We start from the raw sequence: 27956 nt of genomic DNA, 5'->3' as shown, positions 1-27956 counted from the left end.
AAAATGATTGTTTCAATTCATTTTGAAGAACAGTTTTCTAAGCTTTTTGATTGTGACTTTCAGTTGTTAACCGACTACGGTCATTCTTATTGTATGTGTAAGTGCTCCTATTACTATGCTGGGGGTGTAGTGATGCCTACAAAACCAAAATGGGGGCCACTATGTGGTCTTCCAGATCCGAAAAGGTAATGTTTCTCATTGCAGAGAGTGCTAGAAGGCATGTGGAAGTCTTATAGGCCATGCAATGCTCCAGTGGGAAACATATGCAAAGTAGCCCTCTTCCAAAAGGTAGAGAGCTCGCTCTTTGCTGCCATCTATAGGATGTAATGTTCCTTTAAGTCAAAACTTGGTCTCTTTAGGATCCTTAAAGGGGTATTCCAGGTTATTTTGATATTAATTCTACTGATTTCTCTTGTAATATAATTAATATATCTCATTGGTTTCTATAATAAATTTTGTCTCTTTCTCTCTATTTTTATGTAAGTCACGTGTTTCTGTGACGTCACCGAACCGGAAGTGTGGGGACTTCCCCGACTCGGCCGGCCTCTTGGTGTTTATGTAGTTAGAAAGCTAGCAGAGCTTTACAAACGGCCTCCCTGCGCACGGGAGGTCACATGACACCCTGTTCCCGGGCGGCCTGTCAGTGTGAAGGAGGTCGCATCCACCTCCTGTATAATCACTAAAACCCTCCACCCCCTGCCAGTATAATCCTCCCGATGTCTCCCCCGGCCCCCTCCATCCTGTGTATACAGTCCTTTTCAAAGATCTCTCACCCCATCCCCCGGTCTCGGCACCTCTTGCACTCAGCTGACAGTCTCTCTCTCTCTCTCTCTCTCTCGCTGTGTGTGAAGCAGGAGAGATTTCTTTCCTGCTCCGTACACAGTGCCTGTCAATTGCCCCGATAAAACTCAGCTGCCAGGAACTGTGTACAGAGCAGGAAAGAAATCTCTCCTGCTTCACACACAGCGAGAGAGAGAGAGAGAGCCTGTCAGCTGAGTGCAAGAGGTGCCGAGACCGGGGGATGGGGTGAGAGATCTTTGAAAAGGACTGTATACACAGGATGGAGGGGGCCGGGGGAGACATCGGGAGGATTATACTGGCAGGGGGTGGAGGGTTTTAGTGATTATACAGGAGGTGGATGCGACCTCCTTCACACTGACAGGCCGCCCGGGAACAGGGTGTCATGTGACCTCCCGTGTGCAGGGAGGCCGTTTGTAAAGCTCTGCTAGCTTTCTAACTACATAAACACCAAGAGGCCGGCCGAGTCGGGGAAGTCCCCACACTTCCGGTTCGGTGACGTCACAGAAACACGTGACTTACATAAAAATAGAGAGAAAGAGACAAAATTTATTATAGAAACCAATGAGATATATTAATTATATTACAAGAGAAATCAGTAGAATTAATATCAAAATAACCTGGAATACCCCTTTAAATTAATATAGAGCATTCGAAAACCAAGCCAGAAACTCCTCTAGAAGGTAGAGTTAGGGCCCTATTCCACGGGCCCTATCATTCGCATAATCGTTAACGATAAACAATCTCAAACAACCGATATTGCGAACGACCTGAAATCGTTCACCCAATTACACAGAACAATTATCATTACTTATGATTGTTCTTGCGGTCGCCTTGTAGTCGCTATTATGTTCATTGCTACTGCGAACGACCGAACGAAGTCTTATTCCATGCGAACGATTTGTGAAGAAGCAACGATAAAAATAGGTCCAGGTCTTATTAAGCGGTCAGCGATTATCCAAATGATAATCGTCCCGTGGAGTAGGGCCCTTACTCACCTGTAGACAGATGCTTCAAGATACTCTGTCATGGGACTAAAGGTGCAAAGTTACTCCTGGCCCTCCCATAGAGAGAATGTTTGACACCGAGGCAGGCTGAATTCGGAATTCTGCCGATTTTGCTCAGTGTGAACATATCCTTAGGCAGGCCATGCAAGGCTCAACTTGGGGCTGCATTCAATGCCCTGTTTATTCCAGATGGTGGGTAGGTAAAGGTTTTAGCAGTCAACCGATTAGCAGCTAATGGTATCTCCTATTGGTAGTCTGTCACTTGTGTGGACGGTGGTTTTGATTCGTGTTGGAGGACCTGTCTTGTTCTGCTTTACACAGACACACCATTGATTTGAGCAGGCACTGTGTAATGCACAATTTCCCCTTTGGGGGCACTGCAGCGAAATTAAACACTTACTGCCAGGTTCTCCAACAGATAATATCTGATCTCTTATGGTCCAAGCAAGAGGACTATCAATGACTGGTTATTGTCACAGGACCCTTCTAACAAGTAGTTGTTGTCCAATGTGGACAACTCCTTTTTTATAACTGTCCTCCTAATGTGTGGTCACCCATCTTTGCTGCAGGAGTCAGAAGACCTTTCTTATGATGAAGAAATGAAGATGGCAGAAATGCGGCCGCCACTCATAGAGACCTCCATGAATCAACCTAAAGTGGTAGCGCTGGGCAACAACAAGAAAGGTAAAATTTAGTCTCGTAGTTGCTCTGCCTTCTGAAGTCTTTAGCATGAACTTTTCTGACTTTATAAAGCAGTATCACATCATGTATGACTCTCTTTCAGTAGACTGAGTTGGCCATACACATATGATAGCGATTTGCCAAATGTTTGTTCAATCGACAGCTATCGTGTAGATCAGGGACGGGGAACCTTCGGCCCTCTAGCTATTGCAAAACTGCATTTCCCATCATTCCTGGACAGCCAACGGCTGTCCAGGCATGATGGGAATTGTAGTTTTGCAAAAGCTGGATGGCCGAAGGTTCCCCATCCCTGATTTAGATGGTTGGCCCCACTGAAAGTATCAGGTTTTAGACAAGTGTTTCCTGTTGGGTATGGTGGCTTTTACTCTTCTTTAGGTTATCTTAGATATCTTATCTTAGAGAGTCTTTGAGGTGCAAACAAGTTCCTCTACCGCATAGCCTAGATGTTTTTTTTGCCACCCTAAGCACTTTGTACTTTGGTTTCTCCTGAATTTGGTGCAAATGACTGTGTGTCAGAGAGAGGGGGAATGTGATGCAGATTAAGTTGCAGCTATTAAATAATATAAAATGCCCCGACGCTGAGGACATGGCTAGATTGCGTGCAGTAAATAATACTGTTTATGCATTAAAGTTGGATGAAGCGCTCTAATCTTCCGGCAGGGCTGGTGTCCTGGACGTGTGCCTGGTCTAATTGTTTTGATGTATCGTATTTCAGATGATATTAAGGATGCAGACTCTTTGTCAGATGAAGTGACCCACAACAGTAATCAGAACAACAGCAACTGCTCCTCACCATCCCGTATGTCCGACTCAGTCTCACTAAACACTGAGAGCAGTCATGATACCTCCTTGTGCTCACCTGAAAAAGAGTCCAGCCTTGCCGTAAGCTTGAAATTAAGGTTAGTGCGTTCTCTTTAAAAAAAAATTAAACATATCTTAGATTGAACGTCTTCTCTTCATGTATCTCCAAGCAGTGGATACTGGAGTAGAGCCATTGTCCTTATAATGGGCGACATGATCCCATTCTGTCCCAGGCACATGGTGGTGTCTATTTCTGTGCAGTCTAAAGCAGATGTTTATAGTAAATAAATCCTTTTGGTCGGTGATTTAGTTTCCTATCTAGTGATGAGCGAATAGTGATATATTCGAATATTCGATATTCGTACGAATATCCCGCGAATATTCAAATATTCGATCGAATATTCAATCCCATTAAAGTCTATGGGAACAAGTATTCGATTAGTGAAAAACATCTATTTGACCATTTGGAGGGTAAAACCGTAAGCTGGGGGATTTGAACGCATATCGAATATTTCTCAAATATTCGTGGGATATTCGTACGAATATCGAATATTCGAATATCTCACTATTCGATTGAATATCTATTCGATCGAACAGTATTCGCTCATCACTATTCCTATCATAAGGAACAAGTCCTCCCAATCTTAGTGGTATAGGTAAACTAATGCTGTGCATGCATTATTAATTGTTTCATGGTAGTTGAGATAAATGAGTTTAAGTTCATTTTGAGTCCAAAACGACTACAGACTACATAAATAAGCCATGATTGGTCTAAAAAGGTGCGTGTGACGCTATAAGATAATCCTTTAATAGTCCCACCATGGGGAAACTCAGTGTGTTACAGCAGCATAAATATTACACATACAAAAAGCTAAAATGTAAAGTAAATGCATTAGGCCCCGTTCCCACTGAGCAAAACTAGCGGAATTCCGCGGCGGAATTGTCCGCCACGGAATGCCGTTAGCCTCCCGCTCATAATGGCAGTCCATGGGAGGCGCGCGCTCCTGCCCTGTCCGCGCTGAAGAATGAACATGTTCATTCTTCAGCACGGAAAGAGCGGAATTGTTCCGCGGCGGAATTCCGCTAGTTTTGCTCAGTGGGAACGGGGCCTTACAATTAAAGTAGACAAAGAGAAGAAAAGGTAAAAAAGATACAATGAAAACATTAGACTATTTTAGTTCTTTTTATGGAGTGATCTCTGCATAGGTCGGTGTTGGTTGTACAGCCTAACCGCTGCAGGAAGGAAGGACTACCGATATCTCTACTTCTCACACTTTGGGTGAATTAAACGGTCTATGATAGTACTGCCCAGTGCTATCACGGTCTTGTGCATAGCATGGGAGTCATTCTTCAGTATGGAGCTGACCACTGACAAAATCCTTCGCTCCCCCACCACCTGCAGCAGTCCCGGGGGGCTTCCAAGGACAGAGCTGGCCCTACTGATCAGCTTGTCCAGTTTGTTCCTATTGCTGGTTGATATGCCGCTCCCCCAGCAGGCCACTCCTTGCCTCCTGAGCAGGTAGAGCCTGCTGTGGCCCTTTCTGTACACTGTGTCCATGTTATCAGCCCAGTCCAGCTTATTATTGAGGACCACACCCAGATATTTATACATGTTCACTGTCTCTTATCCGTCCCCTGGATGTCCACTGGACTTGGAGGAAATTTGCGCTTGCGGAAATCCACCACCATCTCCTTGGTCTTTCCAGCATTAATCCTCAGGTGGTTCTGCTGGCACCAATCAACAAAATCCCTGTTCACCTCTCTGTACTCCCTGTCGTCTTCACCTGTGATGAGGCCTACTATTGCAGAGTCATCAGAGTACTTTTGTAAGTAGCAGGTAGGCGAGTTGTACCTGAAGTCTGCAATGTACAGTGTGAAGAGGAAGGGAACAAGAACTGTACCCTGAGGTGCCCCGTATTACAGATGACAGTATCTGACAGTCCCTGGCTCTCACATATGAGGTCACTATGAGGTCTCCTAGGCTTGTATGTAACTATAGCCAAGCTCTTAAAAACAATGACAGTGTTACCCTAAACTAGATGTTGCTAGGATTAGGAACTCTCACCTAACCCAAAGTTTGGGTTGGTATGGACTGGAGATGAGTGAACCTAGAGCACACTTGGGTTCGTCTGAACCTGAGCATGCAGTATTTAATTACTGGTGGCTGAAGCCTTATGGCCTATAGCTGTATCCATGTTTTCCAGTCAACCTTAGAGCTGCATCCAACTTCTTCAGCCATCGGTAAATAAATGCCACATGCTTGGGCTCATTCATTTCTAGTAAGGACCTTAAAGGACAAGTTCCATGAAACTAAAAAAAACACAGGAAGGAAGGGGAGTGCAGGAACATAATAAACAAAGTATACTTATCTATCCCCATGCCCCATAGCGCTGCTCCCAGGTCTCACTGATAGCCGCCTGTCTCCTGCAGCTCCTTCAGCTGCTACGTCACGAACCCAGCTAATCGATTGCCCGCCCAGCCAGTCAGTGACTGGGGCAATCGATTGGCCAGGCCATGACGTTGCAGAAGGGTACGTGACGTACCCAGATGCTGGACAAAAATAATGGCTGTCAGTGAGACCCAAGAGCAGCGCTACAGAGGCATGGGGATGGGTAAGTATACTATGTTTACTCTGTCACTGCCTGAAGTTAACAGTACATGCATTTGTAAGTCTATAACTTGGTCAGTCATGCTTGCCATCTATCTTCAACTAGTATGAGAACCTGCTGAAGGTTTTAAAGTTTAAGAAGGTAAATAACCCTACGGGAACATGGACAGTTTGCATTGGACTGATACATAGGCTGTGTGCATGATAACTTGCTGTTCCGTTTCAAGTTTCCAGGTGTTGGGCTCCTTCTAGTGCTCTTATTTTTATTCTTTTTTTCTGTTTTCAGACAAGAGGATGAAAACTTAAACAACATTTTACATAATGGAAGCAAATTAAACACTGTAGATGAGAGAGAGATATCTGTGATACCCTCACCGAACAGCGAAGAGGATCTAGTCCAAGAGAAAAGAATGAACAACACCAGTGAGACGTCACCAAATCTCAACCAGATGAACATCAATAATAACCTGACGACAGAAGATGGCTTGTACCCCGATACCCTGGAGCGGTCATTGATCTCACAGGAAGTCTTATCGGGGAAGGGATTTACAAACAACAACGAGAAACGGGAAACTGAAGTGTTGGAGAACAGAAAAACATACCCAGATCTCTGCGCAATGAACAAAGTGAATGGACATTCCCAGGATGACGAGATGTCCCCAGATATGAGTGACCCGGTGAGGAGTGCATCGGAGGATTCAGTGCCTTCATTCGATATGTGCGTTTCAAAAAGTACCGACGATTTGTCTCCTCAGCTTGGAGACTCAATGAATTCTGTTGTAAAGTCCCACAGTATAACAAACATTGAAACCGGTGGACTGAGGATCTTTGACATCCTCAGTGACAGTGGCTCTCCACAGCCATCGTATATTGGTAAATCTGCAGCAGTGGGAGCTGACGGACAAAATATTGTTAGGAGCAAGTCAGCCACTCTTCTGTATGATCAGCCTTTGCAGGTTTTCACTAGCTCGTCTTCTTCTTCGGATCTGATATCTTCTGGGAAAAAAACAGTCTTCAAATTCGATTCCAACCACAACCCTGAAGGGGCATACACCATGAGAGCATCTCAGATGTCTGCAATGCCTCAGTATAATGTTCAGTACAGTACTAACAGTGCTCCAACCAAGGACAATCTGTGGTCTCAAAAACAAGGCACTCCTGTGGACCAAGGAAGCTTGCCACCTCCGCGGTACCATATGTCAGATAGCATTGATAGTCCCAGCTACGCCAAACACCCTGCCAACATGAATTTCTCTAATCATAATAACGTGAGGGCAAGTAACATGTACAGTGTGCCTCAGAGGATGGGACCAAGGCACGTGGAAGCATGGACCATGTCCCCAAATGACCGAGTCCCTCAAGGAGCTAGTCGTAACACTCTGCAAAGACAAGGCAGTGTCTCCTCCAATGCTTCTATGACTGTAGGTGATCAGGGACCCATTAGAAGGGTTGTGGTACCCGATGGGGACTATATGACTTACAGAGAATTACATTCAATGGGAAGACCACACATGATGGCAGGTCCACAGAGACCCATGTCAGCCAGGACATACAGCATTGATGGCCCTAATGTACCAAGACCACAAAGTGCACGACCTTCTGTTAATGATATTCCCGAGAGAACAATGTCTGTCAGTGATTTTAACTACTCTCGGACTAGTCCTTCCAAAAAGCCAAATGCTAGGGTTAATTCTGAACATTCATTACTGGACCCACAAGGCAGGAGTAAAGTCCCTCATGATTGGCGAGAACAGGTCTTACGGCACATAGAAGCGAAAAAACTTGAAAAGGTAGGAGTGGTTATGCTTCATAGTGGACCATGTATTCTATTCAGCAATGCATCCAAATGTTTTTTTTTCTTGTAACAATTCGAGATGAGCACAACTCGAACGTACTCTAGTCTGATCGTTCGGCATTTGATTACTGGTGGCTGAAGAAGGTGGGTGAAGCTCTAAAGGCCCTATTACACGAACCAATTATCAGACGTTATGGCCGATAATCGTCTTGTGTAATAGAAGACAATGATCAGCCGACATGAACAATGGCGGCTGATTGTTGTCTTTAGTTGTATTTCAACCGCGGAATAGGAGCAGCAGCAGCAGCAGACCACTGCCATCTTCTATGGGCTGCCCGAACGATCTAGCAATTACCCAGTCCCCAATCCCCAGGCTCTTACCCGCTCGCTGCCAGCATGTGTAATAGCGCCAGCAGCGAGCCGGGAACGAGGAGCTTTGCCCTGTGTAGTAGGGGCTTAAGGCTGCCTGCAAAACATGGATATAGCCTATGGCTGTATTAATGTTTTCCCAGACTCCTTAGGGCGGTATTCAACTTCTTCAGCCAGTAGTAGTCAAATGCCGAACGATCAGACTCATGCGCTCACCTCACCATAGAAAAACATGATGTTTCCAGTTTCTAGTAAATTAGGATGTGGGGTAATAATCATAATCCTACCCTCCCAAGTGTAGTTGTGGTTATTCCTCCTGGTTGCGTTATACCTGTGAAGACTGATTGCTCGTGTATATTAGTTTCTAATGAATTTCTGTCTTTTGCATGATGGAAAAGTTGGAAAATGGGACTTCAAGATTAGAAAAACAGGTCCCCTTTGTACAGTGCGATGGGCTGGATTCTGACATTGCCGAATCCATGGTGCTGAGCTGCTATACCAGACAGAGCCTCTAGATGAGGGAGGCGCTGTTTCTACAAATTAAAAATAAAAACTCAGACCTTCTCTAACCTCAGACAATCCCTTAGTTGATTTGTCTCCATATCTCATGTACCTGAACTTCAATATTAAAAGCTTGCTGAAGAATGAGAGGATGCCAGTAGGAGGTGGTTTCCCCAGTGCTGAAGTTTTCTTGGCTTTGCCTAGCCCTGTACTAGTAATTGTCGACTTTGTTTCATTCCCAGGTCTATTATTTTTCATGTGTGTTCTTGTGCCAAAAACTGTTTGTTGCCAGAGGCGAGCCGGCCGTCCTCCAGTGAATAATCTGAGGTTAATGCTGTGTGAAAGTACAGAACTGGGATGAGTGGCAGCAAAAATGCAATTTTCTTTATGTGTTTTGGATTCTCCTCCGAGGCTTTGGAAGCGTTATTAATTGCGGCGGATTACGTTGTGTATTTTTATTACCCAAGCTATCCTCTGCCGTTTGGTCACGTCTAGTCGTTTAGTATTATGCAGTTACCTTTATTGTGACTTCGCTTATAAGGCGTGCTAGTTCTTGCTGTTCCATTGCTGCAGGTTATGTTCTCTGCTTTACATCCCCGTAGCCTACCCTGACCTCTGGCACTCCTATATACAGTGTTATACCTGCAGAAGAGATTATTATTGTTGTGGTTCTTTACTTGTACGCTCAATGGTCTCCAGCTGTTGCCAAACTACAACGCCCAGCATGCACAGAGTGTACCAGCAGCTGCAGAGTCACAGGCTGGCGGTCACTGCATTACAGCATAAAATTGTGATGTCTTTATCTCTGGTAGTATTTTTACCATGCACTACTGCCCCCTAATGGTACCATTGTAACATGGCAGAACTAAAAATGCATAATATAACATGTAAATGTTGATGATGGTTTCAATTAAGCTAGACTGGGATATAACTTCTGCTACAGCAACTGTGTCATGCATGGTGCAGGGCCTGCAGGGTGGGCACTGAGGGTTGAGCCAACTTTGAGCATGCTTGGGTTTGTCCGAACCTGAGCGTGCAGCATTTGATTGGCAGTGGCTGCTGAAGCCTATGGCTGTATCCATGTTTTCCAAGACTCCCGAGGGCTGCATAAAATATTTTCTGCCACCAGGATTAAAATGCTTTAAAGAGTCACTGTCGTTTAATTTTATTTGCAGAAATCAATAGTTCAGGCGATTTTAAGAAACTTTGTAATTGGGTTTATTAGGCAAATATGCCATTATCTGCATTCAAAAAGCCTTTTCCCAGGTCCCCCCCCCTCCCTCCTCTCTCTCATCCGCTGCTCATTATCAGGAAATCTCGACTCTTTTACATCAGTTAGGTCCTGTCTGTTCTATGGAGAGGGAGGGGGGAGATTAGTGCCCAGCAGAGAACAAAGAATTTCACAGTGGGAGCTGTATGAAAGCCAGTATTCAGAGGTCAGAGAGGTCAGTGCTGACTGTCAGAGGAGATAGACGGTGATGTGGCAGTAATTTAACTCTTGCCCTGTTTTGGTGCCTTATCTCCCTCCCCTCTCCATTGAAAATAGAGACGGGGGGGGGCTTCAAACTGCTTTTTCATGATAAAAATGCTTTTTTCAGCTAATAACCCAATTACAAAGTTTCTTAAAATCGCCTGTACTATTGATTTCTGCAAAATCAAAATGTAAACGACAGTGAGACTTTAAGTGCCGGACATATCGGGGCCTATTCAGCAATGCAAGGCTGCAGTATCATTGAGAAAAATAGCTTTCGGGCAGCGCACCTCTTCTTACATGTACTGATCCTGATTGCAGCATATTTTAGGTCCATTCTCAGCCACAACTTTTTGTTAGTTGCTGACTTCTCATCTCACATTATCCCCTGCTGGTTCAGTGTCTTCACAGAACTTGTTCTGCTAATTTGTAGGGGGATCACAGGGGTCATATGGCCCCAGCACAACTGACTGTGGGTTTGATGGCCGGCAGTCAGACTGGAGCTTGAGGCTATATAACATCCCTGTAAAACTGGCTTCAGTGGTCCCCTGTAGTGAGGCTTGGCTAGATAAGCTTTTTTGAGTGACCATTTGCTGATCAGTATAAACTGCTGGTATGGCTGTCACTCCCACAACTGAAAACAGCAGAATTTTGATTTCAGCTCTGGACTACAGATAAGTTTGCAACCCCTGATTGGTAAATTTTAGGGTAAAATTAGGTTGAATATTAACCCTGTGCTCTATAGAGTTGCCTCATGAAGACTACTCCAGTCCTATAAGGGAATATGGACATCATGAAGGCAATTGCCTACTTAGAAATTCCTCTATATGAGCCATAAAGAAGATTCACTCGGTAGGAATGACTGCCATTTTGGCATACTTAAAGGGGAACGCTGGGGGAAATGGTTTTCAAATCAGCTGGTGTCAAAATGTTATACAGATTTGTAATCTTTTAATTTTATTAAAAAAAGCTTGTCTTCCAGTACTTATCAGCGGCTGTATGTCTTGCAGGAAGTGGTGTATTCTATCCAGCCTGACACAGTGCTCTCTGCTGCCACCTCTGTCCATGACAGGAACTGTCCAGAGCAGTAGCAAATTTCCATAGAAAATGTCTCCTGCTTTTGACAGATCCTGGCACGGAGGTGGCAACAGAGATCACTGTGTCAAACTGGAGAGAATACACCACTTCCTGCAGAGCATACAGCAGCTGATAAGTACTGGAAAACTGGAGATTTTTTTTAAATAGAAGTAATTTACAAATTTGGCAAATGGAAAAATAAATAGCTTCCTGAGAAACCAGACTTGGACCCTGATCAGGTCAGAGGCTGCATTTAGAAGGATGCGCCCTTTAAGGCTCTCATCTACAATATGGATCCTAGTTTCACAATAAAGACGTGTACCTCTGTTTTTGTGGTGTGAACATGTCCTGAATGCTTCCAATCACAGACATCTGTACAGTTATCCTCTTATAATGGTTACGGGACACAGCTGTTGCATGTTCACCACTTTCCGGGGTTGGGGATATATGTTACCCAGTTGCACGGGGCTCTATGTTTGTAGCGTATGTGCATGAGGTGTGCGTATATATGTGACGAGTGGTTGTCTGAATAACCCATTGAGTTGTATATGCATGCTGTACTAATCTGTGATGTTACATCTGTCCTTCTTTATTCAGAGCATGCTGTCACGGTCCTTTAATTCCACTTACACTGCAGCTAGCAGTTCTCTGTATGGCAGCTCTAGAGATCTGCATGGCAGCCAGGGCAGTGTAGCTGACAGAAGAGCTTCTGGGGGTCACATACTTCGTGTGAGTACTTCTAGTAGCTGTTATAGGATCATTCTAATGGTACAATACCAACACGCCGCATGTATGATTACTGAATATTATCCAATGTGCACAAATCAGCCGGGTAATACCATGAATAATACAATAACCGTATACCTGTGTGTATGTGAACCTACCGCTATAACATAATAATAGACTGACATTTATCACCTTACTGCTTCTGAGCAGGGAAATGACATTTGCATCAAGCTGTTTTTAGTGGATCTCCTCCCGGGCCCGACTGCCCAGAGTCCTCGAGATATTCAGTCTTGTTCTTACGCAGAATAGTCCCATTGTCTGGACTTGGGACTTATGCAAATTTGTAAAATAAAAGTATTTATTTTGACCCTGGGTACTCCAGAGGGAAAAAATGTTTTTAAATCAACTGGTGTCAGAATGTTATACAGATTTGTAATTTACTTCTATTTAAAAATCTCAAACCTTCCAGTACTTATCAGCTGCTGTATGCCCTCAGGAAGTGGTGTAGTCTTTCCAGTCTGACACAGTGCCACCTCTGTCCATGTCAGGAACTGTCCAGAGCAGTAGCAAATCCCCATAGAAATCCTCTCCTGCTCTGGACAGTTCCTGACATGGACAGAGGTGGCAGCAGAGAGCACTGTGTCAGACTGGAAAGAATACATCACTTTCTGCAGGACATACAGCAGCTGATAAGTACTGAAATACTGGAGATTTTTAAAAAGAAGTAATTTAGAAATCTGTATAACTTTTTGACACTAGTTTATTTCTCTGGCATACCCCTTTAAAATGCCTTGTAATATGGGATATGTGAACAGACCCCAAAACTATAAAATTGAAGCTGTTCTGTCCTCTGGAACCTATCATATTGCTAGTGGAATCTACAGTACATTCTATAAATGTAAAGAACACAGATACAAGTGTATAATATATACCGTATACAGATCTACGGTGACTTGACTGTGACAGTCTCAGGAGGGGACCCGATTGCGGCATTGGGCAGATGTATAAAATAGACATTACTGCCACATTAAAGAGTCATTTCCTTCTGCTTGTTTCCAGTCTATTTACCAGCAATGCACAATCCTCTAATAGACCATGATTTGGGATTTCACCTTTTCTGCTCCTTATACTGTGTTGCCCATTAGGCGTGAACACCTCTTTTGCTTTTTATGTTAACCCTTGGTGATGGTGCTTGGCTGTCTCTCCTGGCGCCCACAACTGGGATGCCTGGATTCCGCTTTATATGTTTCTCTACTAAAATATTTAAATTTAACACAAATCCAGTTTTATGCAAACAAAGAGTAAAGGGAATTTGTCACATGTATATGGTGTCCAGAGCTGCAAACATTGACACATAGTTAAAAACAAATTATATCTTTTAGCTAAAGGCTGTTTGCAGAATTATAAAATCATGTTTTCCTTCCAAGCACAAGACTCATTGAGGTCATCCTGAGCTGCAGCATGCACACCTTTTCCCTCCCCTACCTACCCTTAATGATAAAGGTACAAGGTTTGACCTCCATCAATGAGCCTTGTACATCAATCATGCAGAGCAGGAAGTAGTTAAAGGGGTTGTCCAGTGAAATTTTTTTTTCTTTCAAATCAACTGGTTTCAGAAAGTTAAATAGATTTGTAATTTACTTCTATTTAAAAATCTCAAGTCTTTCCATACTTATAAGCTACTATATATCCTGCAGGAAGTGTTGTTTGTTTACATTCAGAAACAGTGCTCTCTACTGACATCTCTGGCGGAGTCAGGAACTGTCCAGCGCAGCAGCAAGTCCCCATAGAAAACCTCTCCTGCTCAGGACAGTTCCTGACTCCGCCAGAGATGTCAGCAGAGAGCACTGTTTCTGAATGTAAACAAACAACACTTCCTGCAGGATATATAGTAGCTTATAAGTATGGGAAGACTTGAGATTTTTAAATAGAAGTAAATTACAAATCTATTTAACTTTCTGATACCAGCTGATTTGAAAGAAAACATTTTTTCGCTGGACAACCCCTTTAAGAAGGGAGTTGACATGGCTCTTGAGCTTCTAAGAAAAACATAATTTTATAACTTTTCAAACAGATGTCAGCTGAGACAGGTATCAATTGTTTTATCTCCTTATTGAGGTCATGCTGAGCTGCAGCATGCACACTTTTCCCTCCCCTACCTATCCTTCATAATAACGGTACAAGGTTTGACCTCTGTCACTGAGCCTTGTACATCAATCATGCAGGGCAGGAAGTAGTTAAGAAGGGAGTAGGCATGCATGCTGCAGCTCAACCCGGCCTCATTGACTCTTGAGCTTCTAAGAAAAACATGATTTTATAACTTTTCAGCTATGAGACAGGTATCGATTGTTTTATCTCCTTATTAGCCATCTGCCCATGTCCGCAGCTCTGAGCATCATATACAGCTGACAAATTACTTTAAAAGGAATTTTCTCTTTTGCCAATAAGCGGATCAGAAAGTTTCCCCCCTGCTGGGAATCCAAGCGATTAGCTATAATTGTATGTAGGGAAAGCTGGTAGCAAGTGTTCAGATTCCTTGCAGCGCCATCTCAGGGAAAATTAAGAATTACACTCTCACATTTATATCTGTGAACTGCTTGTGTATTGCAGGCCAGGACTGGTCCTCCTCAGCAGAATATGCTTTTTGTCCCCATTACACAAAGCAGTTATCCGCCTTACTAGCCTTACTATTACTTGCCGCTCAGGCCAACAATCGTTTTGTGTAATAGGACATATCAAAAGCTCACGGGCAGCCAACATGCACGGCCGATCGTGGTCTTTCAACATGTTTTGATGATCAAGATCTGGGTTTTTGGACCTCTACCAATTGCTAGAAAAAGCTGGGAAACCTACACACCTGAGCACTGCTCCCCCTGTATCACTGCAGCCCCATAGGATTATTAGAGAATCCATCCCCTGCAGCGGGAGAGAAGTGCTCAGCTGTGTGCTTCTCCCAGCTTCTCATAGGGATCAGAGTGCTTTTCAACACCCAGACCCCAACCAATCAAAATATGTCAAAATTCTTGTAAAAGTATATCAACGCTTTAAAGGGGTTGTCCAGCGAACATCTTTTTCTTTCAAATCAATTGGTGTCAGAAAGTTATATAGATTTGTAATTTACTTCCTAATCATAGTACTTGGTTAGGTTCGTGTATCACCTACGTGCCTTTCTATGCTTCTTACATTCCTAACTACATGTAAGTTCTGATTATGCTGAAGTCTTGAATAAAAACAGTTTAAAGAGATTTGTAATTTACTTCTATAAAAAAAATATCAAGTCATCCCATACTTATTAGCTGCTGTATGTCCTGCAGGAAATGTTATTTTTATTTTCAATCTGACACAGTGCTCTCTGCTGACATCTCTGGCCGAGACAGGAACTCTGTCTCGTTTTTTTATGAATCCCCATAGAAAACCTCTCCTGCTCTGGACAGTTCCTGTCTCGGCCAGAGATGTCAGCAGAGAGCACTGTGTCAGACTGAAAATAAAACAACATTTCCTGCAGGACATACAGCAGCTAATAAGTGTGGGAAGACTTCAGATTTTTTAATAGAAGTAAACTACAAATCTATATAACTTTCTGGCGCCAGTTTATTTGAATGAAAAAGATTTTCACTGGACAACCCCTTTAAACATTCATTACATTCTCTACAAATTACAATAAATGGGAGCTGCCTTCTTGTACCCGGACCTGTTAGGGGTTCTTGTCCAGCTGAAGGAAGGGATGACCGCACACTAGATGCAGTTCTCTCTTTTGAAGTGTAAGAGCAAGGAAACCAATATTTAGGGAATTAGTGTATGTAGATGTTTTCCGAGCTCCCACAATGCAATGCACTGTGGGAATTCTGAGATTAGTTTTATGATATAATTCCATACTAATAGAAGTGGAGCGAGGCCGTGACTCAGTATTTTATGGTGTAAATTACAGCTCTACACTACAGTCAGTGGGGGATTCTATCATCAGCTTACATTACACTTCTGTCATTATGGAGGTTTTTGTGATTTTCTCGCTGCTCACAGTAGTCACTGTTGTCACTAGTTAATCCATATAATCTTCCCCTATTATAGTTACTGCTCGCTAACACCTCACTAGTTTTATATTGTCTCTCAGTTTGTGTTCAGTATTTGTTATGCTTTTTGATGTCTGGTCATAGTGGGGTCATTGATGGTATAAGAAACAAACCCTTCACAATCTCTACCAGGTTTGTAGGTAACGCTGGTGTAGGACATGGGTTAGAATCAGTCTATTAATGTATAGTTATATTAATGTGGGATAATATCTTTTATATTGAGATGGCATTCAACTACAGTCCTGTTTACGTGAATGGGCCAGAGCCACAAGTAGTAATCTGCATCCTTGGTTGGAAAAACTTTAAAGAGTACATGTCATTGAAAAAAAATTGACAAAACTTATGTTAGAAGGATCTCGGACCGTGATCAATCAGGAGAACGATCCGGCAGAAGTCAATCTCCTGATTGGTTACGGTCTTGGACACTTAAACCCTGACCAATCAAAACGTTTGTGACAAATTCAATTTTATTTCTAATGACAGGTACTCACCTTCAGTGCCTGTCTGCCCAGTGTTAGTTCTGCTGGCCTCCATCACTTCTCTGGTGGCAGTTTACATCTATGAGAACAAAAGGGTTGGGCACTTTTGATCCTTTTCTGTTGGAGGAGAGTCAAGATGTTTCTATACGCGTTAGTCAGACTATTGTCAACAAAATCAGCGGGTGCAGCTAACTCTTCACTTATGTGGACTCTTTAAGGGACCATTGTGCTCAAGCAAGGACCTCAACCCACCTTCATTCTGATAGTCAAGGGGCTAACACTGGATCCATGGCACAAACCCAGGTGCCCAGATCGGGTTTCTGCTGATGGATCCTTAATAGAGATGAGCGAACCGGGTTCGGGTTCGAGTCGATCCGAACCCAAACGTTCGGCATTTGATTAGCAGTGGCTGCTGAACTTGGATAAAGCTCTAAGGTTGTCTGGAAAACATGGATACAGCCAATGACTATATCCATGATTTCCACATAGCCTTAGGGCTTTATCCAACTTCAGCAGCCACCGCTAATCAAATGCCGAAAGTTCGGGTTCGGATGGACTCAAGCATGCTCGGGGTTCGCTCATCTCTAATCCTTAATTAAATACAGATTGATCTTACCCCATGCCATCTTGTTAGGCAAGATCAAATCTGACTTGTGTGAACAGACCCTAACGGTCTCTGTAACTAGTATAAGGGACGGTAGTATCTAAAAAAAACAATGGAACACAATGCTTAAGACTCCACAAATGAGGGCAAGGTAGGATTTCTGAAGGAAGGGGGGGTCCCTAATTATCCTTTGAATGATATAGCTGGAGCTAGTATACGTCTAAGTCACTCACATCCTGATCCCGTCCATTATACCCATAATGCTATAACTAATCTAATGATTATAATGCTGATTTGGGCTTTTTATAATGAGAATACCCTAATTTTTTGCCCTGAGCGCAAATAAATCTTGTTAATGGATTGAATATTATACCATTAATTTCTAGCTGTTTAATTCATGTCTTCCTGCTAATCGGGTTTATATATTCAATGGCTGTAGTTTCTATATTCTACTTGCTGAATCTTGTGCCACATGCAGGGATATTAATACATGTACATGGTTTGGGTTATAACTCTATGATATTTGCTCTACCATTCACTGATAGCACCCGACAACTGGGAGCACCGGAGAACCTATTCAAGATGATGTCTTTGGGCCTGGACAGCAAAACTACGCCACACTGCTCCCCAAGGATAGTGCCTCTGATAGTGGAAAGAAGGTAGGCCTGGTTCTATGACGCATGACTAGAGATGAGCGCAACTCGAGCATGCTTGGGTCCATCCAAGCCTGAGCATGGCGCATTTCATTAGCGGTGGCTGAAGAAGTTGGATGGGGCCCTAGGGAGTCCTGGAAAACATGGATACACACAGGCTGTATCCATTTTTTCCACGCAGCCTTAGGGCCGCATCCAACCGGTAATCAAATGCGTCTTGCTCAGGCTTGGACGGACCCAAGCATGCTCTAGATGCGCTCATCTGTACTTTTTTGTTTTTGTTTTTGCATGTTCTATAGCTTCCTTATATTATTTGAAGATAATGTGAGTTTGCTTGCCTTTCTAACACAGAATGGGTTTAAAGGTTTGGTAAACTGGGTTGGTGCACAGGGCACTGTTTTATAAGGGTAACCCCCGACCCACCCACAGATGAACAGGGGGATATGGCTGGCATGCATTAAGGACAAGGGGCTAATCTGTCCCTTTTCTGTGCCTTTTCCTGGGGTGCATGTTGATAAATGTCCCCCATAGTATTTTGACCTGCTTGTTTCTTGAGAAAAAAAAAGACTAGGTATGGGGGGAGATTTATCAAACATGGTGTAAAGTGAAACTGGCTCAGTAGCCCCTAGCAACCAATCAGATTCCACCTTTCATTTTCCATAGAGTCTGTTAAGAATGAAAAGTGGAATCTGATTGGTTGCTATGGGCAACTGAGCCAGTTTCACTTTACACCATGTTTGATAAATCTGCCCCCATGGTGTTTTTTTGTTTTTTCCACCAGCTTAAAAAACAAGCAAAAAAAGATAAATGTATGTTGCTTTGTTCTTGGTGAGTTTTTGTGAATTTTTGTTACATTTGACTTTGAATCACATGATCAAAGAATCGTAAAGGAGTTGTCTTCTAAACAGTATGGATGGGGAAATGGTCACAAAAAAATAGAGGCAGAGGCCTAAGGGTGCAGTTATATTTATGTATCATGCTAAAACTTTACGGCAGCTTTATGGAAACTCAGCAGTATTCTGGGCGCTATATAGCAGTACATTATCTTGACAAACAGGATACTAAATGGGGTGAAATTACAAGAAAAACTGTAAGGTCGCGTGTTACCCAAGGCCTCGTTTTCTATGGTACCAGCTCAATTCTCACAGTCGTGTCAGAATCTGAATGTAAAAGTTACAAGTTTTTGAAAAGTTCATGTGCCGCTGTGATTTATTTAGTGTAATTGACTTCCAGATGCTTTTGAGCAATGGCCAGATGAGCCAGCCATCGAGGTCACAGAGCAACTACAGCCAGCTCCATCCTCACGCTCCCCAGCCAGCTGTGGTAAGGCTGCTACTCCCCAGCTTAAATGTCAAGTCAAGACCTCTCATTTTCTGAGTTGTAGCTGACCTTTCTTGTGGGACTGAGTAACTATTAAGGTGTAAGAAACCTATGTGCACCACCACCTTTTCTATACTGCCAGCTGTGCAGCATTTCTCCTAAGTTCCAGTCTCTGCTCCCAAGACCATTACAGAACGTTCTTTATAACAATGAACTAGAAAATGTCTGTAATCATATTATTGACTTCACTGCTATTCAGTGAAATTAAACAAGATTTCTAAAGTAAAATTCATGCACATGTATACTCTTTAAAGGGGTTATCCAGCGCTACAAAAACATGGCCACTTTTCCCCTTACTGTTGTCTCCAGTTCAGGTGCAGTTTGCAATTAAGCTCCATTTACTTCAATGGAACTGAGTTTCAAAACCCCACCCAAACTGGAGACAACAGTAGGGGGAAAGTGGCCATGTTTTTGTAGCGCTGGATAACCCCTTTAAGGGGAATCTGTCAGCTCTGTATCTTGCTCTTGCTCCGTGACAAGGAGGCATTGCCAAGATGTAGCGGACCCCTAACCGTACTGTGACCGATTGACATACAGGGCTCAGTGCTGGAAGCTGAGCCCTGTACATCAATCATGCAGGGTAGAGAGAGGTGGAGGAGGGAGAAGGCATGCATGTTGAGGCTTGGCAACGCCTCTTTGACATTTGAGCATGATAAAGAGCTGACAGATTCCCTTTAAATGTGATATCTATAGGCACCAACACCTTTTTTTTCTTATATAGACTCCTTATTGGAATAGATACTTGCACCCAAATACTAAATACTCTGTGGTCCCTTAGCAAATATTAATTAGAAAAAAAGTGGATATAATATATGCCTCATTCATTGGTGACCTGAGTTACTTAACCTTCTTCTCTGTTCTAATTTAAGGTCAGGGTACGGCTGCTGAAGGATCCCGAGCTCGGCTTCAGTATATCAGGTGGTGTTGGTGGTAGAGGAAACCCCTTCAGACCTGGTGATGATGTAAGTATTGCTCTGCTTTGCATCACGTCAGCCTAACATCAGTACCACTGTCACATATAATAAAATCTGTACCGATGGGCAATGTCTTCAGTGGGCTATCCTAAGATTACAAGTTTCTGATCCATGGGGGGTCCAGCCACTCGAAGCGAAAGGATCACGAAAATTGGGTCCTATGTATATGGGACGGTGGTCAAAAATGGGCGGTTGCTTCAGTCCCTCACTACACTGAACTCTGTGCTTGCCTGTTTTCAGTAGTTGCGTAGCAGAAGCGCACAGAAAAATGAAGATCCCCTGTTCCTTGTCTCGTGATGGTCCCAGTTGTCAGCCCCCATAGCTGTATCCTGCACGTTAACTGTTAATCAGAGCTGCATGGATGGATTTGAAGCCATAGGTGGTCCCTGTGCTGATATTGCCCTGTACTGCTTCCATATGGCACTGCATTACAGAAATATTCTCACTAGATATGAGCCAACCACCAGAACGTCCGAACCCGAACGCTCTGCATTTGATTACCAGTGGCTGAAGAAGCTGGATGCAGCCCTAGGGAGTCTGGGAGCCTCATTGAAGAGTCTCGAAACACAGGACTAGCCAGATATCCCTCCAGGAAGGACCCAGCCAAGGGGTGGCTCCTGTAAGGAAACCACCAAAACCACCACATTAGGTGGCCCTATAAGTCAATGTAATGACAAGGGAAAAACCAAGGCCAGGTATCCATCCACATACAGCTGTTTTGGGGTGTTGCCCCTCATCAGTGTAGAGCAGGATTCTGGCTAGCTGGGAGCAATGCCTAGTAGAGCCATTAGAGAAACGGATCGCTGATCTCAGGGAGACCAGCCAAACAACAACACTGCCGGCTGCTAGTGAAAGCGCTCAGTGCAGGTATAAGAGAGGCAGGCTCAGGTACAGGAGAGACGTACAGATGGCTATGGGTGCGGTATTACTCCCTTGGTTATAGTTTTGTTTCTTTAGATATGTGATGCAATTTTCTTTTTAATCCAACGTTCACAATCCTTTATAAAGAAAATGTACCTTCTATATTTAACCAGGGAATATTTGTGACACGAGTACAGCCCGAAGGACCAGCATCCAAATTATTACAGCCGGGGGACAAAATTCTACAGGTAAAGATCAGCCAACACTACTGTGTACCTCACTACTAACTATGTAACGCTATATAGCTATGTAAGTCTGGTATCTCCCCCCAACCATCTACTCTCTATCTCATCTGCCATCAGTCCATTAACATTCATACTCTTCCATTATTTCATGCATCTTCTGGCTAGTGGCAAGTTCCAGGCAAGTATAAATCCTCACGTGGACTCAGTACCATTTATTCTGATGGCCTATTTCCCTATGCTGTTTGTAAGTGGGGTGAAAAGGCATATGGATGTGTGGGTGTGCAATAAAAGAAATGCTAAAAGTTTGCAGTATTTACACAGTGGCACACAGCGCTATACTTTAGTGTAACCTTTGCTGTCACCCTGACTCATATCAGTGATGTAGAGAGAAAAGGAGACCTAAATGGGGCCCTAAATGCCTTATATGAGAACATAGGGGGTGATTTATCAAACATGGTGTAAAGTGAAACTGGCTCAGTTGCCCCTAGCAACCAATCAGATTCCACTTTTCATTCCTCACAGACTCTTTGGAAATTTTAAGGTGGAATCTAAATTGGTAGCTAGGCGCAACTCAGACAGTTTCATTTTACACCATATATATATCAAATATACTAGACAAAGGCCCCCATATAGGGTTGAAACGTTGTATTTTTGTAAGCTGATTTGCACAATAAAGCATTGAAGATTCCTTGTGGATGCTGTTGGACCTCTTCTAGACTTCATTGCCTATACCCACTGGAGGGATTGTGGGTTCACCAGCATGCATCCCACTCAATGGGCACAACTGGGTCTATTGGTGCTGCTGAGTCTACTTTTTTACTACTAAATCTCCCTCAATGTCTGTTGTCAGTCTTATCAGTGTCTCTTGCATGCTTTTGTGGTTTAGGTGTGGACCTCATACTATTAGTTACTGTACTGAGAAAGTTCAGGATTCTGAAGGCTGTAATGTACAGTGCTAAAAATAAACAACAATGATATAAAAACTTTTTTTTTTTTTATTTGGAGTACTCCTTTAAGGTTATCAAGGTATGGTAATATCTACGTCACTTTGTGGCTAGTGAACAGAACAGTTGCCGTTAAGAAGACCTGTTATCATTGACTCATCTATGTTCACTTCATATGTGACTGTCCCTCTGAACCCACAATATATAAAAAAAGCAATCAAATCAACGTGTTGGATCAGTACTATATATAATTACTATATAGCAGCACGGTGTCTCAGTGGTTAGTACTTTAGCCTTGCAGCACTGGGGCCCTGGGCTTCAAATTCCATCCAGGGCAACATGTGCTAAGAGTTTGTATGTTCTCTGCCTGTTTGTGTGGGTTTCCTTGGGGTACTCTGGTTTCCTCTCACACCCAATACATACATATAGGTCTATTTAGATTGTGAGCGCTAATAGGGGACAGGGACCAAAACTGACAAACTATGTAAAGTGCTACAGAAACACTTGGTGCTATACAAATAAAAGCTTTATTATTATTAATAATAATAACTAATTTATCCTTCTTCTTCCCAGGCAAATGGATACAATTTCCTTAACATTGACCACGGACAAGCAGTGTTGCTGCTCAAGAAGTTCCAGAGCACAGTGGAGCTCATTGTTTTACGGGACGGAGCCGTGTAAAGAAACACAGAACCGCACGGAAAAGCCAGCAATGTGTCAAGAGACTTATTAGTATCAAAACTATTTTTTTATGTATATACGTAAAAGCAACATAGAGTGATAAACAAAAAAAAAAACCTAATCTGAACATGCACTTGGATTTTGATAAAAAGATAAACAATTTATACAGAGATGAATTGTCGAATACGTGGGTCGTAAACCACTGCGGATAAGACAGCCGGGGTCAAATGCCCTTGCCGTCTGGGTATTTGAATGTTTGCTAAGTGGCGCTTACAAGAACAAACCTGTGCTGTTTTTGTACAGAATGTAGGTTTATTTTTGAATAACGTGTATTACTAAAATCTGTACAATAGAAAAAAAAAAAAGAGAGCCTCAACTGTAGCGATAAGCAGGTGAGTGGCAGAGCTGTCTCTTCTGTATGTGTAAGCCTTTCTCTCTTCACACCTGATATCACACTTTTTGTTTTTTTAAATCTATTTTTCTTAATCAAAAACCACTTGTGTAGAGTCGGGCAGGTTGATGTTGGCTTTGCTATGTGTAAATGGTTTAGCAAATGGTGAAGCAAAGTGGCGCGTGTGGTTAGCCAGGTAATGGAGCCACCTGTCCTATCCGATTTCACTGAACATGCAGGAAATAAGTGCTCTTTTTCTCGATCATGGGGATCTCAACTTTTTTTTTATTTAAAGGCACAGACCATGTTTTTTAAATAACCGCAATATCAACTGTTTTATAATTTTTTGTTAGTTTTTTTATTTTTATGTGCGATTTTTTTTTTTTTTTTTTACTTTTTTTATCGTAATAACGAACTTATGGGAAAGCGTGTTTACATGTTTTTAGAAATTTTTGTTGACACCTGTTCACATGCAATATAAAAGATGCTGCCGTGGCTGAGCTTAGCCTGGGGTCGTTCTAGACAAGATGGTGGATTAGCCTGGACTGGCAGCTTCTGTTCATGGTGCCTGATTATTCTTGTTTTAGACATAGATTTCCAAAGTTTTCTTTTTTTTCTTCTCATGTCACCTTCAATTTTTGTTTTTATGAGTACCCCAGACTGTCCCAAATAGGCTGTGTGCCAAGCCGGCAAGGTTTATTAGTGAGCTTTGCCAGAGCTTACTAGTCTATATGGTTTTCGGGGATGAAAACCTGGCTCCGCCAATGGACTAGAGGTCACAGCACCAATTGCTTTGGTAGAAACGGTGTCTGTACACCTGCATTTCTTTCTACATGGGACAGAATGGCCTCTTGCCTTGCTAAATGTCGTAGTGTTTGGTGCTAGGTAACCAAAGCAAGTGCATGGAAATGCAGCAGAATCATGAAGCATTCTTGGCAGGAGATACAGTCTTGAAGGGTCACATGGACCCGTCGTCAGTTTGTAAAGTCAGAGACTAAAAAAGGGCTCTTTCTACAGGGAACACTGAAATGTGAATTACATGTGCTAGAGTCATTAAAGGGTTTCTAACGCTATACTGTTTAAAGATTTACCACAAGCTGCCTTTGTTCCTTAGTCCTGTAAATATTTCCAATGAATTTTGATTTTCTTCACAAAGGAACATTGTTGATTTTGATCTATTTTTTTATTTTTGCATTTATGGGTCTGGTGTAAATTGGTAAAGACTGCAGCGCTTCAGAACATGTAGCTAATAAAGACCAGGGATAAGTGCCATAGATGACCAATAACTGTTTATTTTAGGGCTAAGAATCTTTTTTGAGGAGATTGATATCATGTTTTATTTACTTATAATTATATATATTTATGGGCCAGTAACATCACCCCTCCCGGGGGTCCCTGTCCAACATTAGAACCTCTTATATACAAGCATATAACTTATTACACTCTCTAGTAGATACATACGGACTGGCATAGATCATGAGCTTGTATAAGAACAACTGGCAAAAGTCAAAAAGTGGGGAGTTGTCTATGATGACCAATCAGTACACTCATTTAATGTTTAAGTCATCTGATTTGTTGTTTTGAATAAGACCTCTAGGTTATGGCACAACTGTAGCCGCTCATGTAGTCTTTAATGCTTTGTTCTGTTGCGCCATAGACATGCTGTGTGCTGCCATATGGTGCCTTCATACGGCAATACTTCTCAGGCTTTGATGAGATGAGCGAACATAGAGCACGTTTAAGCTAGCCTCAACCTAAACACTTGGCATTTGATCATCGGTGGCTGAACACATTGGATGTAGTCCTAAGGCTGCCTGGAAAGTATGGATACAGCAATAGGCCATGTTCACGTTTAGTAAAACACCGGCTGTTCTGTGACCCAGCCGGATCAAATGCTGAGCGTTCGGGTTGCTAAGGGTTTGCTCAGCTCTGCTTACTTCGCCTGAGAACAAAAGGACCGGGCATGTTGAGATCCAGCTGCCTGATCCTTTCTTCCCCTCAACAGAGGAGAGTTAGGAGGCCACCATACAGATTAGTTAGTTGTTCCCACCAAAACCAACAACAATCTAATGTGTTTGGCCAGCCGCAACTGACGCCGTATGGTTGTCTGACCATTGGTTATCTTTCTCATCTGTCCACGTGCCCCCCATACACAGGAATGTTCAGCGCAGCTGAGTGTTCCTGCGTTGTCAATGGTGCGGGGAGGGTTAAGCCACAGCCAAAACAAAGGGGTCCGTGGTGATATTCCATTATGGCCGACCCCTATCTTCACGAGAGCCCCATACACCTTATACTAATGGTTGAACCCGCCACGAGTGGTAGGTACGACTGGCTACGGTATAAGGTGTATGAGGACCTTAAAGCTAATTTATTCTTCATCCGCAATAATCCACAACATGCTGCATTTGCATTCTTTCTGCAGTGGTAACATAGAATGTAACGTTCTGTAAGAAACCCTTTAACAGCTCTTTATATTCCTTTCCTTAACATTCTCTTATCTTTACATAGGAAGTGACTATTTTGGAATATAACCGCAGAACTTTGCCGTATTTTGTTACAATGTATATGATATAGTAGTGTATAAATCTGAGCAAACGGTAACACGGATCTTCAGGAGTTCATCTTTTTAAGCAGTTGTCTAGAGCGGGGAACATGTGTTTTTTTGTTTTTATTTCCTTACACAACATTTCACGTCGGAGAACAGAATCTCCCAGCAATTTCTTGTGTTTTTTTCTTGTTTTTATGACATGACTTGACATCCAAAATGATTTTTACTTCTCTGTGTGTGTGAGAGCACAATTCATAGCAATCTAAGGGTATGGTTGTGAATCCAAATGACCTATGCATAAAAACGGACGAAATGCCTTGTGGCAATAAATTTTCAGTGTGTTCCTGAGCTAACATTACGGTTCACTCTTGCAGCAGCATTTGAATTTACTATGTCTGGAATGCAGTGTTTGCTATATTAGTGATATTTTATATTCCATTGAGATATACTGGAGAGGTGGGCAACACATTTTAGGTCAGATGGGCTCTACTAAAAAATAAAAATAAAAAAATGCCCGTCTTTGATATTTATTAACCTCTGGAGGATAGCATTTCAATAAAACTGCTGTATATTGCTTTTTCATATGAATTAGCATACATTCTTTTTCCAGGTACTAGAAGAAGGATTCACGCACCTTACACAAAAACAATGCAACGGTTTCGAGGAATTTTTAAAAAAACCCTTTAGATTCCAACGTGTTTTTAAATCAACTCCATTGAAAAGGAGTCAGAGGTGTCCTACAGTACACAGCTTGGGGTGTCTGTGTATAGTGATATATACTGCAACCTTGTATAAAAAATGTATTGTGCTGGTCAGGCCATGGCCTGGTTTATATGAATCCCAACTATGCAGAGATGCACACACTGAACTATACTATATTTACGTGAGATGCACATCATGCCGCCTCATTGTCTCGTGATTTGAGGTCGATTCAACCCAATTGCAGATCGCCCACTATTTATTGTGTAAATAGCCTATTCTTTTTTTTGTTTTTTTTATTTTTATTTTGGACTTGTGTTTTAAAGAGATATGTACATACATTTAAGGCCTTCTATGAACTTGCAAAACTTAGCAATAAAGCAAAAGAAATTCAGCCCAGCTTTCATGGTTAGGTATGCTGTGCTCTTTTATTTTTCATGGAATCTTCTTGTCAACAGCTGTGTAATGTTTTATTGATCAGCATTTATTCAACATTCCAATTTTTGTATATAAGTAAATTGTTTCTCAAGTAACACATGAAAATTAGAAAATAAACTAATGCTCTTACAAACTGTGGGCTTCTTTTTGTGTACTTTTTTTGTATAACTTTTGTCAGCTTGCTCTACAGCATCTTTTTTTAAAGGTGACCATACATCTAGCATTACACAGCCGTCTAATGTGTGTTTACTGTAGGTGTAAACTCCATAAGATACTAGCAGAAGAATAAAAATTTAGCATGTTTAATTTTTAAAGGGGTTCTCTGGTCCTTTTTATGATTAAATTTCTATGTATTGCTGCCTTAGGGTGGGTTCACATTGAGGAATCCGCGCGGAGAAGTTCCGGACGATTCAGCCTCTCTTCTCCGCTCGCGGCCTGTGCCATACACTCCATTCTATGCACAGGCGACCATAGAATCGAGCCTATGGGACGGAAGGAAATGCGTGCGGGTGGAGACAAGTGACAGAACCCGATGGAACTTCTTCACGTGTATTCCTCAGTGTAAATCCCCCCTAATATACAACAAAATTAACAAGAAGCAGAAGATGGTCAGCACTCAGCTCAGCCCTTTTGAATAAGGTACAGTGTTTTTCTGGCTGTATGCCACTCTGAGAGCACGTGAGAGTAGTCCCTGGACCAAAGGGCAAGCAAATGAAGATAAACAAACGATTCAATCCTTTATTTGTATCATTTTTCTAAAAGGCCGACACGTTTTGGGCTCACTCGCCCTTAATCTTGGCTCTGTTCTACTGGGTCATCTAAGACTCACAGATAAGGAGGCCGTCACCTGGCATAGGGTGGGAAACAATCACTATTCATTCCCCACAGTGATAAACAGAAAAGCAGCGTGCATGCCCTAGCGCATCTGAAAAAATGCTCCAGATTTCTGGAGCATCTTTTCTTTGACCTCTGTAGTGTGCCGTCCCTCTTGTTATTCTTCCTGGAAATGTATGAATAAACTGACAATTGGGCCTTTTTTATAGTTAAAAGTATGTGCTCATACACAGTCTGATACTGAATGGATCTGCATGTCACTTATTGACAAGGGGAAGATTTTGCCATTTATATATACAA

The 27956-nt window shown here is 42.5% G+C and overlaps 1 protein-coding gene across 3 annotated transcripts in view; it reads left to right on the top strand.

Moving 5' to 3' along the window:
• The window catches only part of ERBIN (erbb2 interacting protein), a 178444-nt gene extending 151492 nt beyond the window's left edge, over positions 1–26952 (top strand). For 2 of the 3 annotated variants that reach the window (XM_069962999.1, XM_069963000.1), the window contains exons 20-28: positions 2375–2489; positions 3223–3406; positions 6203–7706; positions 11727–11858; positions 17554–17667; positions 18895–18984; positions 19911–20003; positions 21050–21124; positions 22639–26952. In XM_069962999.1, the coding sequence (XP_069819100.1) occupies positions 2375–2489; positions 3223–3406; positions 6203–7706; positions 11727–11858; positions 17554–17667; positions 18895–18984; positions 19911–20003; positions 21050–21124; positions 22639–22746 (2415 nt within the window). In that variant the 3' untranslated portion in view covers positions 22747–26952. The remainder of the gene's footprint in view (positions 1–2374; positions 2490–3222; positions 3407–6202; positions 7707–11726; positions 11859–17553; positions 17668–18894; positions 18985–19910; positions 20004–21049; positions 21125–22638) is intronic. The other variant, XM_069963001.1, reaches the window with a different exon arrangement.
• The last annotated feature ends 1004 nt before the right edge of the window (positions 26953–27956 follow it).

Source organism: Dendropsophus ebraccatus, chromosome 3 (genome assembly GCF_027789765.1).
Source record: "Dendropsophus ebraccatus isolate aDenEbr1 chromosome 3, aDenEbr1.pat, whole genome shotgun sequence".
NCBI classification, from domain to species: domain Eukaryota; kingdom Metazoa; phylum Chordata; class Amphibia; order Anura; family Hylidae; genus Dendropsophus; species Dendropsophus ebraccatus.
The sequence above is the reverse complement of the archived record's forward strand: the minus strand, read 5'-3'. Positions and strand labels throughout refer to the sequence as shown.